The following is a 16,699-nucleotide window of genomic DNA, read 5'->3' as shown; positions in this document are numbered from 1 at the left end:
GGAATTAATTCTAATCACATGTCAAAAAGTATTATCTGACTTTCTAGAAAGGGACTGTTGATTTATTTTAATTCAAATATTTTGAGTATTTAAGAGAGTAATTTAGTCCAGTCCTTGTCATTTATACCAGAAAAAGGACATGTGATATGAAAGCAAAATTTAAAATTTTTTTCACAAATAATTAAAAAATTTTAAACAATTCTTTTTCTAAATGTTGTAGCAGAATTTTGTCAAAAGTTGAGACTGATTATTGTCATGATATCTGTCATAGATTATTGTCAGAAGAAATGAAAATAGCAGAATAATTTTTCTAAATATTATCCTCATTTCCATTATTTTTTTCTTCATGTTGAGTCTAAAGATGAAATCACAATTAAATCTAAAGAATATTTAGGAGAAAAAAATTAGGTAAAGGAAGAACTTCACCCAACAGTGGTTTATATGGATGTTATTCTGCATATTACTCAGAGTAGGATATTGAAGATAATAGTGAATTTTGGTTAGGAGATCACAGCAGTGAAAACTACAGGTTACCAAGATCAAGGCATAAAGCCAAGGAAAGGTAGATCTCTGACAGAAGATGAGGAAAACAAACCACTTCTGTATTAGGACTGAGCATAAAAGAACAGTCTAAGTTCTGAATTTATTTGGATATGTGTCTCAGTGAAAGTGAAAGTTGTGTCTGACTCTTTGTGACTCTATACAGCCCATGGAATTCTCCAGGCCAGAATACTGGAATGGGTAGCCTTTCCTTTCTCCAGGGGATCTTCCCAACCCAGGGATCGAACCCAAGTGCCCTGCATTGCAGGAGGATTCTTTGCCAGCTGAGCCACAAGGGAAGCCCAAGAATACTGGAGTGGGTAGCGTATCCCCTCTCCAGGGGATCTTCCTGACTCAGAAATTGAACCCGGGCCTCCTGCATTGCAGGTGGATTTTTTACCAACTGAACAATCAGGAAAGCCCTCAGAGTTTACCTTAAAATAAAGCATGAAGTTGTTGGTACTTATACTTGGTGAATTATAAGGAAAGGAAACATTTCTTTAAAAATTACTAGAAATTTTGCCTGAATATTGTTCTGGACAAATTGTGTGAACTTTCTAATTACTTTTCCTTCAATTTATTTAGATCAGCTGTTCCATGTATTAGCCTTGCACATGCGACTTTATAGCATTGATTCTGAGTATAATCCTTGGAGAAAGCTCACACAGTTACTAGAAGAGATGAGTTCTCAGTAAGTATTATTGAAAGATTAAATTCAGTTAAAACTTTTTTGAAAATGATTAAGTATAAAAATAAGATTGAAGTTCTTTTTAATATGTGAATTTTCCTTATGAGACAAAAATACATGATAAAAATTGAAAACAGTTTATTATATTTTTATACCATTTATATACTATTTATTATAACTATTTATACTATTATACTTTCTGTTAAATTTGCATAAAAATTCCTACTAAGTGAGAAAATCTTTTTAAAGAATTTCATTGGTTTTTATATAGACAAAACATTCAGAGGCACACGATGGCCGGTTGTTCTTTTCATGTCATAATTGATCAAAGGGTTCAGGTAACCTTAGACTTATTCCTTCGTTGTAAAGTTCCCCACAGCCTTTCGCCTGATGATGTTTGAAACCTATGATCAGTCTTGCCTTCATTAGGTACTACAGAATAGTGGTTTAAAAAAAAACACAAAAACCTGCTTTATGATTTATTAGCTAGAAACACACTAGTTTTAGAATCTGCTTTTTAAAAATAACACATGACAACCAAATTCCCACATCATTAAAATTTTTGAAATGATATACCTAATGTATTTACTCCTTATTTACAGAAATACAGAATCTGTACTTTATGCTACCACTTGTGTAATCAGTGGTAAACCATTTCTGAGGGAATTTGAATAATAGGTGAGGAAGTGGTGACCCCTAAATTTTTTTCTTCTTAAGAACTTTGGGCTTGTAAAGAAGAGATGCCAGGGAGACTTAAGAGACAATAATAGGATTCATAGCATTAATGGAAGTTTATCTTTGGAGAGAAAGACAAGTATTAAAGAGATATTTGTAGAGAATGGAGATATTCAAAGAGCTGTCTTCCTTTGGCAGTTCCATAAGCATCATAGAAGCAGGGATTGTTTACTCACATGTATCCAATGCCTAGCCAACAGTTAAGTAATCGCCATTTTGCTGAATAACGAAGCCTTATAAAAGATTTCAGCAGTTTTTATTTATCCCAAATCTAGTCTGACATGTAGCTTCAGAATTTAGCTGATTCTGAATGTTTAAGATTTACTTTTGTTCTCTGACATGAAAAATTAAACCTGTGATCAAAAAATTTAAGTTTCTAAAGGAGTTTTAATTCTTTTAGAATGAAAAGAGCTACTCTATAATATATTCTGTGTATTTTATTGTACTATATATACCTTCAGTTCAGTTCAGTTCAGTCGCTCAGTCGTGTCCGACTCTTTGCAACCCCATGAATCGCAGCATGCCAGGCCTCCCTGTCCATCACCAACTCTTGGAGTTCACTCAGTCTCACGTCCATCGAGTCAATGATGCCATCCAGCCATCTCATCCTCTGTCGTCCCCTTCTCCTCCTGCCCCCAATCCCTCCCAGCATCAGGGTCTTGTCCAATGAGTCAGCTCTTCACATGAGGTGGCCCAAGTATTGAATTTTCAGCTTTAGCATCAGTCGTTCCAAAGAACACCCTGGACTGATCTTCTTTAGAATGCACTGGTTGGACCTCCTTGCAGTCCAAGGGACTCTCAAGAGTCTTCTCCAACACTTAGGTTTACTTTTTTGTCTTTTATAGTATATTTTAAGTTCTGCTTTGGTTATTATATCTTTCTTTTTAACTTTGAAAATGTTAAAAGATTTTCTTTGAATTTTATATTAGTCCTAAAGTTGAAACAACTTTTAACAAGAGATATTAACCATGCCTTTTCAATTTAACTTGTTTGTGAATTGATTTTTTTTATAACACGAATATTTATTCTTTAATATGAAGTTTGTGATAGCAAGTATCCTAAGTGCCACCCCATTTGAAGCTAATTCTCTTAAATTCCATTTAATATTTTGTTTGATTTCTGTAATCTGAGAGATCAGAAAGATTCACAATCAAGTTAATATGTCCCAAATGTTTAAGTTAGTAAGACCTAATAAATTTTCTAGGTAATTTTTTCCTATTAGGCAGAATCAAGGAAATATGTGCCTAGAATATTATATTTTTAGGCAAAAATGTTGTCCTAACTTTTTCTTTTGAGATTTCTTAGTTGCTTATGAAAGTTTGGTTTGTGTGTCACATATATGTGAAATATAAAGTGAGTTAGAAAGAAAATACAATACTGTCTAAAGTGATTATGCATTTTTCTTTTAGACTGGGAAATGAGGAACAACAGCCTGAGGTTCCAATTCTTTATCATGATGTTACATCCCTTTTGCTCATCCAGATCTTAATGATGCCTCAACCCTTACACAAAGGTATGTCTTTACAATTTATTCTTAGATTATATTGTATATAAAATGAATATTCTAAAAATTACAGGCATAAATATAACATTCAGTCTGATGGAAATATTCTGAGATAAATAACATTGTAATCATGTATTTCTAAAGATGAGTGAAATAAAGAATTTTTCTTCCTTATGGGTCTGTTTTTAGCTCTTTAGTCAATATTTAGGTAAAGATATGGGGGAGTCATTGAAAATCTTTAAGAAATTAAAATGATAGTACAGAAATGTGAAAAATAGAGCAAACTGTCAGCTTTAATGCCTTTACCTATCTACATGCATAGATACTTTGATATAGGAGTATCAGAGTTATTAAAAATGTGATGACCCATTATTTTTAATTAGTGTTAATATCGTACTATTAATTTTTACATACTAATTTTTACTAGTATGATATTGATAGCATTCATAATTATTGCTCCCTAGTTGTATGAATTTTTAATATTTTTTGGATATTAAACCTGTCTGGATATATTATCTTCTTTCATTCAGTAGGCTACCTTTTTTGTTTTATTGGTAATTTCTTTGCTGTGCAAAAGCTTTTTAGTTGGATGGAGTCCCATTTATTTTTGCTTTTGTTTCCCTTGCCCAAGGAGACATATCCAAAAAAATATCACGAATGATATCAAAGAATGTACTTGCCTTTGTTTTCTTCTAGAAGTTTTATGGTTTCAGGTCTTACATTTAAATCTTTAATCCATTTTCAAGTTTATTTTTGTATACGGTCTGAGAAGGTGGTCCACTTTAATACTTTGGCATGTAGCTGTTTTCAGTTTTCCCAGCACTGTTTGTTAAAAGAAGCTGTCTTTTCCCCAATATTATATTCTTGCCTCCTTTGTCATAAGTTAATTAACCATATACATGTGGGTTTATTTCTGGGCAGGGAAGTCAGTTTAAATGCTTGATTTGTTTACCAGTTTTCAGAAAAATATGTAGGTTTTTTTTTTTTCTTTCTTAACATCCTCCAAAGGTGATTGCTTTTTTGTTTTTTATAATTATTATGAACTAATGAATTTTAGCAAATGAGATGTCTTTTAGTTCTTGTGTAGACTAATAACTGTTTAAACACTTGTGTTTGGTTTTAGTTGGCTTGTGTCCTGATGATATGACCCAAGCAATCTTTGGTAGCCTCTTCAAACTAAGGCATTTTAATCTGTGGTTTAGGTGTTCATTGGAAAAAACACATATTTAAATAAAACACTCACACCATTAGGTGATGTGCACAATTACTGAAAGTATGAAAAAACTCCTTGTAAGTTCAGAATGCTTTTATCCTAGACAAGTAGAGTTGAAAATTAATTTTTATTAAAATAGGCTAATATTTGATTAAATAGAATCTCTATACTTGATTGAAAACTAATTCTATCTCATATTAGGGAAGTATTTTGAACTCCAGAGTATTGGAGAATGTTTATTGGAGTGCTGAAATTAGTTGTGTTCCTAGACTTCCTGGAAACCATTCTAGTAAAGATTATTAAGGTAGCCTTTTGTTTTGATCATAGACTTCCATAGTGACTCAGAATATCACATTCACATGATCTTTCTACTTCCATTATTCCTTGAACATACCGTACTGAAGAGGCAACTTTATCGTTGCTACACATACCTTAAAAACATACTTGACATTGTTTTTAAGCAGTTAATCTATAGTTTTCACACAGAAATAAAGATTTCTTTCAGGTAATTTCACTGTTTTTGAAATGTCCCTTTTCCTCATTTCAAACGTCTCAAAATAGTTTTGGTGGCCTAAAATATTTAAAAAGTGTTTTTTGAATGGATCCAAGACAAAGACTGTTGGAGCTTTTATTCGTTTCTCCACATCCTTCCTTACATTATTAAAAGAGCTTAATTTGGAACTCCCTGCTGGCCTTCCTGGGCTTCCCTGGTGGCTCAGATGGTGAAGAATCCGCCTGCGATGTGGGAGACCTGGGTTGATCCCTGGGTTGAGAAGATCCCCTGGAGGAGGAAATGGCAACCCACTCCAGTATTCTTGCCTGGAGAATCCCCATGGGCAGAGGAGCCTGGTGGGTTACAGTCCATGGGGTTGCAAAGAGTCAGACATGACTGAGTGACTAAGCACAGCACAGTGGCCTTCAAGGAATTCATGAATCTCTAAATAATGTAAAAAAATTTCTATGTATATGTACATTTTTTATGAGAAGTTCCATAGCTCCTACCATATTTTCAAATGAATCTTGACCTCTAAAACTGAGCTGTTTATAAATTCTCCTGAGAACACTTGGTCATAAAGCAAATAAATAGTTCTGTAATAAGGAATGGCAGTAAGAAAATTGCTTTTGAGTAGTTGTAGAATCAGATAAGATTTTAATGGGATGAGAAATGAGAGGGCGATGAGAGAACAGACATAGTGAGCAGAGAGTAATCAAGAGTGAATGTAGGGAGAGAATAGAGGCTGTATGTGGATATAATTCAGAGGTTTTTTTTCTTTTTTTTTGAGCAGGTTTTGAGCATGTTTAAATGTTTGCCATTTCTCCCTTATTCACTTGATAACACCTGGTGCTCCTTTACTGGGAAGCCATTTTCTTGGCTGTCTCTTTTCCCCTTTCTCAAGTAGCTTGTTCATAGTTCTATTTCAATACTTGTCTCTTTGTAATAATAGTAGATTTTCTTTAATATTACTCTCTCGAGACTATCAATTCCTCCAGGACTTGCACCATTTTGTGTGTCCCTTGTGCCTACCTGGTACATAAGGTACTCAATAATGTGCAATGAAGGTGTTAAATATCCAGTTATCTTTTTTTCTGGTAAATTGCTTATTTTCTCTTGAAATTCAAGAAAGCTGTTACTTTAGTTGAAATCTTTGTACCTTAAATTGTGATCACTTCTGTATAATGTTCTTTAGTAATGTTGGCAGTTTATTAAACCTAAACCTCAATTGCCCTGAAGTATACCCAAGGGAACAGCATTAACTACCTTATTCATTGTTAGATGGATGTGGGATCTTTTCCCAGTTCTGTGTTGATTAAGGCAAAGAAAGTCTTATTAAGCTGTTTGTGTTCATTACTCGTCAGAGGCAAAATAGGCTGAAGCTTATCACACGGAAAACCACATCACAAATTGTTTTTTGTTGTAGACTAGACATTTTGAAGAGGATCAGTTCAGGATGGGGAACACGTGTATGCCTGTGGCGGATTCATTTCGATATATGGCAGAACCAATACAATACTGTAAAGTTTAAAAATAAAGTTAAAAATAAAAAAGAAAAAGAAGAGGATCAGAGCACATTAGTAACTCAGATCATAAAATGGAAGACTAAGAAGATTTGATATTTTCATGGATATGTGCAAAATGCTTTATGGAAGAGTATAATTTTTTTACCAATAATATTCATGATAATTTTAGGAAAAGAATAAGTGTCTGATACTGTCTTCATTACGTCGTGTTTATTCTATGGTTTTTCACATTTGGGTTTTATTATTTTATATATACTCTATCTTGTCCTTAAAGAAACTTGGAGCATTTGGTATCACCTTAACTCTAAAACAGTTTATGGAAAGAAACTTTTGCAAACACTGCAGTCTTCTTTGTCTTCTTGTTTATCATCTACCCTAAGCCTGGTACTTGTAGGCAAGCCAGTAAATAAATGGGTGTTAGTTGAATAACTGTACCTTCCCAGGAGAGTATAGTTTCCCTGGATTACTTTTGCAAAACACAGCACAAATACCATTGGATAGAGTGCATACTCGCTAAATACTTAGTTGTCAGATTTTAAAAAATGTCTTGTGTATTTTTGCCTTACCCACTGAAGAAAATCTGATGTACTCATATTTTGTTGTATCATTCCAGAGTCAAGCTGTCATTTCAGCCTAATGTCAGTATTCTTTGAACTATATTACTGTTTCAGGATCTTTATCTTGATGAAAAAAATTAGAAATATGGATAAAGATTTACATGTGATGTCTATTTAAAAAGTTGCTTCATTGCCTTCCCTGACAGCACAATGGTTAGGAGACTCGTGCTTCCATGCAGAAGGCATGGGTTTGATTCCTGGCCGGGACACTAGGACCCCACGTGCCACACGGTGTAGCCAAAAGAAAAAAATAAAATTGTATGTTTCAGTTTTTTTTTTTTTTAAACAATGATGAATTGCATGCTGATAGCAAAATGATGGCTTCATCTTCTGAAATAGTGTGGTGAGACAGATGTGGCAGCTACTTAGTAGTTCAATTCTCACACCAATTTAAGTAAAGAATTCATTTTCATTTGTGATTCTAAGGAAAAATTCACTTTTTAAAGAGCTTCAGGCTTACATTTCTACCTTACCAGACTTATCTCAATGTGATCAGTAGGGGCAACTTTAATTATTGAACCCTTGAAAGTGCCTTGTCTCCCCAACCCCTTCCCTTTTTCCTGTCATGCACTATAAAACTTAAAATATGTACCGTTGTTTAAAGTCTGTTTGCTTCTAACACATTTTAAATTAATATCAATCTTCCTTTGTTTACTCTCAGGTGGTTTGATAGTGGATTTTTGTTTTTCTAAAAAAAAAACATTGAGAATGGATGTCCAGTTCTTTTTTCCTCCATTTTAAATTTTGGTTATTATATTTGAAGGTCTTTGCTCTCTATTTTCAGAGAGGGCAGTGGCACCCTACTCCAGTACTCTTGCCTGGAGAATCCCATGGATTGAGGAGCCTGGTGGGCTGCAGTCCATGGGGTCGTGAAGGGTCAGACACGACTGAGCAACTTCACTTTCACTTTTCACTTTCCTACATTGGAGAAGGAAATGGCAACTCACTCCAGTATTCTTGCCTGGAGAATCCCAGGGACAGCGGAGCCTGGTGGGCTGCCGTCTCTGGGGTTGCACAGAGTCGGACACGACTGAAGTGACTTAGCAGCAGCAGCAGCAGCAGCTCTCTATTTTAACTTTGGAAGATAATAACCTGTTGACTTAATATATACCTCAAATGAGCGATTCCTTTGTTTTTTCCCTAAGTCTCTAAAAGATGTTGATTTCACACATGGCAAGTATTCAGTAAATAAATATTTCTTAAATGAATGAGTGAACATGAGAACTTAAGTTTAATCTGTAACTTTAAACTGCCAGTTTAAATATTTTAGATATGATGATAATCAAGGTAGACAAAATAACTTAAAAAATGGTGCTTTCCTATAACAAGAAGCTAAAATTATGCTGAAAGTGGCTGTTGTTTCTTTAAGTACATCATTTCTTTTAAATTAAAAATTAATTTCTGTAGTTTATAATGGGAAAAAACTATATGTGAATAGTGTTTCTAGGCAGTATACTTGACTTCCTGGTTAAAATCATTTTGTTTGTGCTTAGTAGACAAATTCTGTTATTAAACATTTAATCATTATGAATTTTTAAAATTTTGATGATACCATCCTTTCCTATTCTTTGATGATTCCAAATATCTCCTGCCAGTCTACAGCTCCCTGGTGAGCTGCACTTGTACACATGTTACATATTCCTCAAACATATTATATGTTTGAGGAATGTGTATATATTATACACTTGTATACATATTACATATGTATGTTACATGTGTACATATTCCTCATGTTACATATTACACATGTTATACATATTACGCATGTTACATATTCCTCAAACATATTATATGTTTGAGGAATGTGTACATATTGTACACTTGTACACATAATGTTACATATTCCTCAAACTCAACATATATAACATTAATTCGTCTTCTTCCCATCCATGCTTGCTCTCTTCCTCCATTTTCTATTTTAGTCAATACTACTACTGTTGATATTTACCCTTTGTAGAATGAGAGACTATCATTATTTTCTACCTTGAAAGCTGTACCAAATTCTATAATTTCTGTCATTTAAATATTTCTCTAATTCAGCCCATTCTTTTCAACAGGGCTTCTAATTTGACATGTGCTAGAGTGCTTTTGCTATCTGCTAATAGGTATTCTTGCCTCTAGTCTTGTTTTAGTGCCTTTCTCCTAAGAAGCAGCAGTGAGTATTTTAAAATTCAAATCTAATATTATCATTGTACTGCTTAAAATTACTTCTCATTGCCCAGTCTAACTTCTGTAAATAAAAAACTTACAGATACGAAACAAGTAACATAGATAGTAATAATAATAACAGATATTTACTTATTGCCACTGCCAATAGGTGTTATTATCCACCTACTTTAACAGATGAAAAAGCAGAGTGTTTAACTAACTTGCCTAAGATCAGAAGAGTCAGAATTTAAACCTAAACAATTTAGGCTTCATAGCCGAAATCCATTGCTAACAATGATGTCTTTGGTTTGATATAATTGGGGATTGGGGACTTTGGCAAGTATGCTTGGCCCAAGAGGGCAGTTACTATTTAGCTCCAGATAATTGTCGGCATGTAAGAATGTGGGCCCAATACTGTCAGATCTTCCTATAAGTGGAAATCTGGACTTTTACAAGAAGTGTCCAATGTGTCCAATTTTTAAATGTCAGTAACTAAAAACAAAGCAAGATAAACATCTCTGCAGGTTGCATTCAGACAAGTAGCCTTCAGTTTACAACCTTTGGTCTTCAGCATACAGGTTACATTTCTAGCTTCATCTCTCATGGATCACTACTTATAGTCTAGTTACACTGGGCAGTTTACAGTACTCTTCCTAGTGCTCACATCGCACGCTGAACATACATATAGCCATCTGTCTCTCTCACTATCCAGACCCTAAGTCCTCATTGTCTGTAACCTGGCATGTGTTAGCTACCTAGGCATTGGGATGTTTAGAAATCCATTTAGAGCTAGCTTATAAGCACAAAGAGCACGAATGGACTCACATAACCATACTATAGGAATTGGAGTCCTAAGGATGATCAGAACCAGGGCTTCAGATGCTGGCAGAGTTCTTGCCATCTTGGATCTATCCTTCTAACTCTGTGGCTCTGCTTCATTCACTTTGGCCTTAGACTGTCTCTGCCGTAGACTAGGAACATGATGCCTGATATTTCCAGACTCACATCTTTACACCTTCCTTTTACCTCCAGTTTAAAAATCCCAAATAGGTACTCTGACTGGCTCAGCTTACATCAAGTTCCCACCCCAACCCATCACTATTGGTAAGAGACAGCATGTGTGTGTATGTATGCATATGTTTGCAGGCACACTGCACACATACATAGAAACACACACAAATTTAAAATCAGGCAAGATTCTTCCTTAGGGCATGATTTTAAGGTGTCATCTGACACCTTAAAGAGTTACCTGGGCTCCAAAGAGGAAATGTTTTCATTTGTACAGAGACCCAGTGGAAGGATGCTGAATACTTATTTTTAAAAGATCCATCTTGCTATAATAAACAAACAAAAAAGATTGCAGGGGGCAAGTCATGCAGATAAACTGCTGTGCAGAAAAGAGTTCAGAAAGGAGAAGGCCTGACTGCTATCCTTTGAAAGACCTGCTTCCAAGGTCAGCCCTTGACTGGTATCTGGGATCTTTGATTTCAGGAGGGTTCCATCATCCCACTGATAAAACTGGCTCTCTATGCCCAAACTGTACAGACAGTGTAGTTTATGATGAACGTACTTGTTTTCTTCCTGGGAGGTATGTGCCAGGCCGTGGGTACCTCTGTGTGATCAGCTCCCAATAAAAATCTTGGGCAAAGCCTCTTAATGAATTCGCGGGTTTGTATTTCAGACATACTGTCCCAGCACCTTGATGGACACATCCTGTGTGACTCTGCAGGGAGAGGACTCCTGAAAGTTTCCTCTGAACTTCACCCAATATGCCTTTTTCTTTTCCTTTGTACTTTTTGCTGTAATAAATCATAAGACTATCTGCTGTCTTATGAGTCTTCCTAGTGAATCATCAAGTCTCAAAGTGGTCTTAGGAACCCCTGACACAACTATTTAGGCTGAAATTAATAGGTCTGGGCAAGAAATGATGGACGCATGGTCCACGGTGTTGGGACTCATTTGAAAGATATTTAAAAAGAATTGATGGGATTTGGTGATTGTTTTACTGTGGGGAGAAACACATAGGAAAGTATCAAGGATGTCTACAAGTTTCTTAATTTAACAACTGATTAAGTGGTAGTAGCCATTTACTAGGGTAGTAGCATAATATAATAGGAATAACTGAAGGATTCAAGTTCAGATGTGAGTGATTATTAGCTTTGTTATCACAAGCACATCTTTTGAAGCTCAGTTATCCAGTGAGACTGTTACGAAGATTGTAAGGAGACATTTGAAGAAATTTTTTATGTTATTAGGTGTATATAAATGTTCATTATGATGGTTAAGTTACCATTTTTTTTAAGTACCTAATGTGTGCCAGGCATTTTGCGTATTGTTACCACTATTTTTGCATTATAACAGTTTTCATTGTTTTAAAATTCAGAGTAGTTAAAATATTGGAATTTTATTCTTTTCTTTTTTACTTTAGAAGGTCTGTATTGTACTACTCGTCATATGATATTGGAAGCAGGTAAATTGTTGGTTTTTAGACTCCCAGGCCTGGTTATTAAGCACACGATGTGCAGTAAGGAGATTTGCCAAGATTACAGCATTATTCTGAGGTTGAGACAGAGCACACTTCCCACTGTGCTAAAAGCCTCTTATTTGTATATTATGTAGATGAATAAAGGAAATTTAATTCCATAATTTCAGGTCTATTGGGTCACAAATACAATACCACATTTTATTGTTGAACAACAGCCAGTTACACATGCAAGGAAAGGCATGTATTTGTGAGGTTATCTTGAGTATAAGATGTCTAGATTTCAAAGAAATAATGATCTTCTCTTTCTCTCATAGACCACTTCACCTGCATTGTGAAGGTGCTTTTTACCCTACTATATACACAAGGTCTTGTGGCACTTTCAGTTAAATGCAATGAGGAAGATAGGTCAGCCTGGAAACACACAGGAACCCTCAAAAAGGTTAGTGTCTTGTCTAAATTTATCATTTAGTAGTTTGGTGAACTCTTTTAAATTGGTGGTATGAATGAATGAGATTAGGTGTTTGAAAAGCAAAGTGAATTGTTAACAGTATTTTAATTGGAAATGGAGCACCGTCAGGTTAAAAAAGTTAAAAATGTTTTCCTTGCAGAGTGAGGTCTTTTTTATCTATCTATAAACCTTGGCCTTTCCCTTTTTGTATCTGGACAGTTTTGTTTTGCTTTTGCTGCCAGCCTTAAACTTCCAGAAGTTATAAAACTTACATCATCATAGTTGGCAAGTGATAAAATGTATGTAGGCTTAACTGTTTTACTTATCTGTCATCTTTTCTTCTCCTTGCCTCATTCCCAGTCACAATCCAAAGATCACTTTTGACTCACTACTTCTAGATTTAAAAATCCTTCCCTTTTCTTGGGGCTTCCCCTTGGGCTCAGAGGGTAAAGAATCCACCTGCAATGCAGGAGACACAGGAGATGCAAGTTCTATCCCTGGGTCTGGAAGATCCTCTGGAGTTCATTTCAGTCCAGTCACTCAGTCGTATCCCACTCTTTGCAACCCCATGGATTCTAGCACGCCAGGCCTCCCTGTCCATCGCCAACTCCCAGAGTTTACTCAAACTCATGTCCATTGAGTCGGTGATGCCATCCAACCATCTCATCCTCTGTCATCCCCTTCTCCTCCTGCCTTCAATCTTTCCCAGCATCTGGGTCTTTTCCAGTGAGTCAGTTCTTCGCATCAGGTAGCCAAAGGATTGGAGTTTCAGCTTCAGCATCAGTCCTTTCAATGAATATTCAGGAAAGATTTCCTTTAGGATGTACTGGTTGGATCTCCTTGCAGTCTGAGGACTTTCAAGAGTCTTCTCCAACACCACGGTTCAGAAGCATCAATTCTTTGGCACTCAGCTTTCTTTTAGTCCAACTCTCACATCCATACATGACTACTAGAAAAACCATAGCTTTGACTAGATGGACCTTGGTTGGCTAAGTAATGTCTTTGCTTTTTAAATGCTGTCTAGGTTGGTCATAAATGTTGTTCCAAGGAGCAAGCATCTTTTAATTTCATGGCTGCAGTGACCACCTGCAATCATTTTGGAGCCCCCCCAAAATAAAGTCTCTTACTGTTTCTACTGTTTTCCCATCTATTTCCCTTGAAGTGATGGGACTGGATGCCATGATCTTAGTTTTCTGAATGTTGAGCTTTAAGCCAACTTTTTCACTCTCCTCTTTCACTTTCATCAAGGGGCTTTTTAGTTCCTCTTCACTTTCTGCCATAAGGGTGGTGTCATCTGCATATCTGAGGTGATTGATATTTCTCTTGGCAATCTTGATTCCAGCTTGTGCTACATCCAACCTGGCATTTCTCATTTTGTACTCTGCATAGAAGTTAAATAAGCAGGGTGACAATATACAGCCTTGATGTACTCCTTTGCCGATTTAGAACCAGTCTGTTGTTCTATGTCCAGTTCTAACCATTGCTTCCTTACTTGCATACAGATTTCTCAGGAGGCAGGTCAGGTGGTCTGGTATTCCCATCTCTTTAAGAATTTCCACAGTTTATTGCGATCCACACAGTCAAAGGCTTTGGCATAGTCAATAAAGCAGAAGTAGATGTTTTTCTGGAACTCTCTTGCTTTTTCGATGATCCAACGGATGTTGGCAATTTGAACTCGGGCTCCTTTGCCTTTTCTAAATCCAGCTTGAATATCTGGAATTTCACGGTTCACATACTGTTGAAGCCTGGCTTGAGGAATTTTGAGCATTAGTTTACTAGTGTGTGAGATGAATGCAGTTGTGCAGTAGTTTGAGCATTCTTTGGCATTGCCTTTGGGATCCCTCTCCTGGAGTTATACCTTTTTAAAAACTACTTTTTCCCCATGTTTAAGAATTATGTGAACAATTTAGAAAAATTGTGCAAGTTTAGTTAAATGTAAGTATTTTCAATGGCTTGAAGACAAATGAGATGTGTACTGTTGAACCAAAAAACTGAGTGAGTAGTTTGACTTAGACACAGGTGAAATAAGAAGAATGCATGCTCAGTCACTAAGTTCTGTCTCACTCCTGCAACCTACTTCCTTGTTTATTTGGGAAAGTTGGCAGGAAAAAATAATAAGTGTAGTGAAAATTGAAACTTTTCTTTGTTCTGTAGACTCTTTTTTTAAAAAAGAAGTATTTTTGGTTGGTTTATAGACTTTTTAGAGAAGTTTTAAATCACATTGAAAAGTTTCTGTTAAAATCATATCTACTGGTATTAAAGAAGAGAAAACCAGTTATAGATACATAAAATATATTCAATATAACCTTCACTTTTACCACTAGTCTTCCTAAATCATGATGATATATCTAGAAATTTACTGTAGTATCATCATGAAGTTTGTTATATCTTAATTTAGAAATACTGGTTGTTGGACATTGAACCTGAGTATGAAGCTAAGCTTCTGCCACTGAATAGAGATACTACTTTTTTGTTCAAGACATAAAACTCTGAGAACCTCAACCTTCTCATAGGTAAATGAGAAGTTTATAACATATGCTCTATATGAGCCCCTCTGTTTCTAAAATTCTCTTTAAAATTCCTAAATAACAAAATGAGTTTTTGTCTTGTCCTTCAGTGGTTTTTCCTTCTTGCTTCTAGCTGATTCTTGGATAATTTGCCTCCTACAGTTCTTTCTTTCTTCTAAATATTTTTGTTTCCCTAAATGTACTCTAATCTGATATTTTGGATTATTTATATTCAAATCAGATATAACTGGTTTCTATGCTGTGCCATTGTTGAATTTTTTTTCAGTAAGGTTTCTAATCATGAAAAAGTATAAATTTAAACATTTTCTAATATAATTTGGTTCTAAATCTGTTCATCTGACTTTTCTCTAAAATGAGACCTGCTGCTGCTGCTAAGTCGCTTCAGTCGTGTCCGACTCTGTGCGACCCCAGAGACGGCAGCCCACCAGGCTCCCCTGTCCCTGGGATTCTCCAGGCAAGAACACTGGAGTGGGTTGCCATTTCCTTCTCCAATGCATGAAAGTGAAAAGTCAAAGTGAAGTCGCTCAGTTGTGTCCAACTCTTAGCGACCCCATGGACTGCAGCCTACCAGGCTCCTCCGTCCATGGGATTTTCCAAGCAAGAGTACTGGACTGGGGTGCCATTGCCTTCTCCAAAAATGAGACGTACTGACAGAAAATTAGACAATTGTAAATCTATGATGAAAAGAACATGAAGTAATTTAGGTAACTGTTCTGTCAGTTTTCTTTCTCAATTTGATCATTGTTAGCTGTTTTTAAAAATGCTTAATAAAACATTTAATATGGAGCAGATTCTTATCAGAACATAAATTAGAAATTTATAGCTATATAAATTGTTTTTGGTTTGCCACATTATTGGCTTTTCCTACCATAGATCTAAGCATAAATGTACTTTTTATATACATAAACGTATATCCCACAGTGCTTGCTCAGTTCTTATATTTTACTATTTTAAAAAAATGTACATTTATGCATTTATGCTTACATCAGTGGTAGAAAAAGCCAATAATCCTGTATATCTACAGGATTGTAAATTACAGCAGCAGTAATATTTATGAATAATGAGATATCACTGTGATTTCTGTAATTATTTTGTATTGTTCATTCCTCCTTTTAAAAATCTCCTTCTTTCTTTAGCTCTTCTTTCCTCTTTTAGTCTCTTCCTTCTTTTCTTTCTTCATTGAATCTCATTTATTCATCTCATCCTTGTAAATTCCTTATCATCAGGTGTGATAATTCCAATGAAAAACAGACCTAATTTGGTAAATAAAATACATAGCTCCTATGTATTTTTCAAAGAGATTTTAGAGTTAATTTGATAATGAGGTTTAGTTGGGGAAAAAATTATTATTAAAATCAGTATAAATTGTGTTGTTTTGGTTAGTGGAATTTCTGTTCAGAGTATTTATACCAGGATTTCTTAGTCTGGGCTTCTTTCCCTTTGATTTGCTTTTGGGTTTAGGACCATGGCTTCCCTGGTGGCTCAGAGGTTAAAGTGTCTGCCCACAATGCGGGAGACTTGGGTTCGATCCCTGGATCAGGAAGAGCCCCTGGAGAAGGAAATGGCAACCCACTCCAGTATTCTTGCCTGGAGAATCCCATGGACGGAGGAGCCTGGTGGGCTACAGTCCACGGGATCACAAAGAGTCGGACACGACTGAGTGACTTAACTTCACTTTAGGACCATAGCATCTAGCATATATTCAAAGGGCCTGTCACCCCCAAAAGTTAAGAAGCACTGTAATTTAGACAAAGCATCTACCCAGAAAAGCATC

General features: G+C 35.6%; 1 protein-coding gene across 7 annotated transcripts in view; it reads left to right on the top strand.

The window, feature by feature from the left end:
* UBR3 (ubiquitin protein ligase E3 component n-recognin 3) overlaps nt 1-16,699 on the top strand; it is a 200,227-nt gene that overhangs the window by 172,231 nt on the left and 11,297 nt on the right. For 6 of the 7 annotated variants that reach the window (XM_025275209.3, XM_025275194.3, XM_025275200.3 and 3 more), the window contains 3 exons: nt 1,126-1,231; nt 3,373-3,476; nt 12,264-12,388. In XM_025275209.3, coding sequence (XP_025130994.2) covers nt 1,126-1,231; nt 3,373-3,476; nt 12,264-12,388 — 335 coding nt within the window. Of the gene's footprint in view, nt 1-1,125; nt 1,232-3,372; nt 3,477-6,599; nt 6,877-12,263; nt 12,389-16,699 lie in introns of those variants that run through there. The other variant, XM_025275203.3, reaches the window with a different exon arrangement.

Source organism: Bubalus bubalis, chromosome 2 (genome assembly GCF_019923935.1).
Source record: "Bubalus bubalis isolate 160015118507 breed Murrah chromosome 2, NDDB_SH_1, whole genome shotgun sequence".
In the NCBI taxonomy this organism is placed as follows: domain Eukaryota; kingdom Metazoa; phylum Chordata; class Mammalia; order Artiodactyla; family Bovidae; genus Bubalus; species Bubalus bubalis.
The sequence above is the reverse complement of the archived record's forward strand: the minus strand, read 5'-3'. Positions and strand labels throughout refer to the sequence as shown.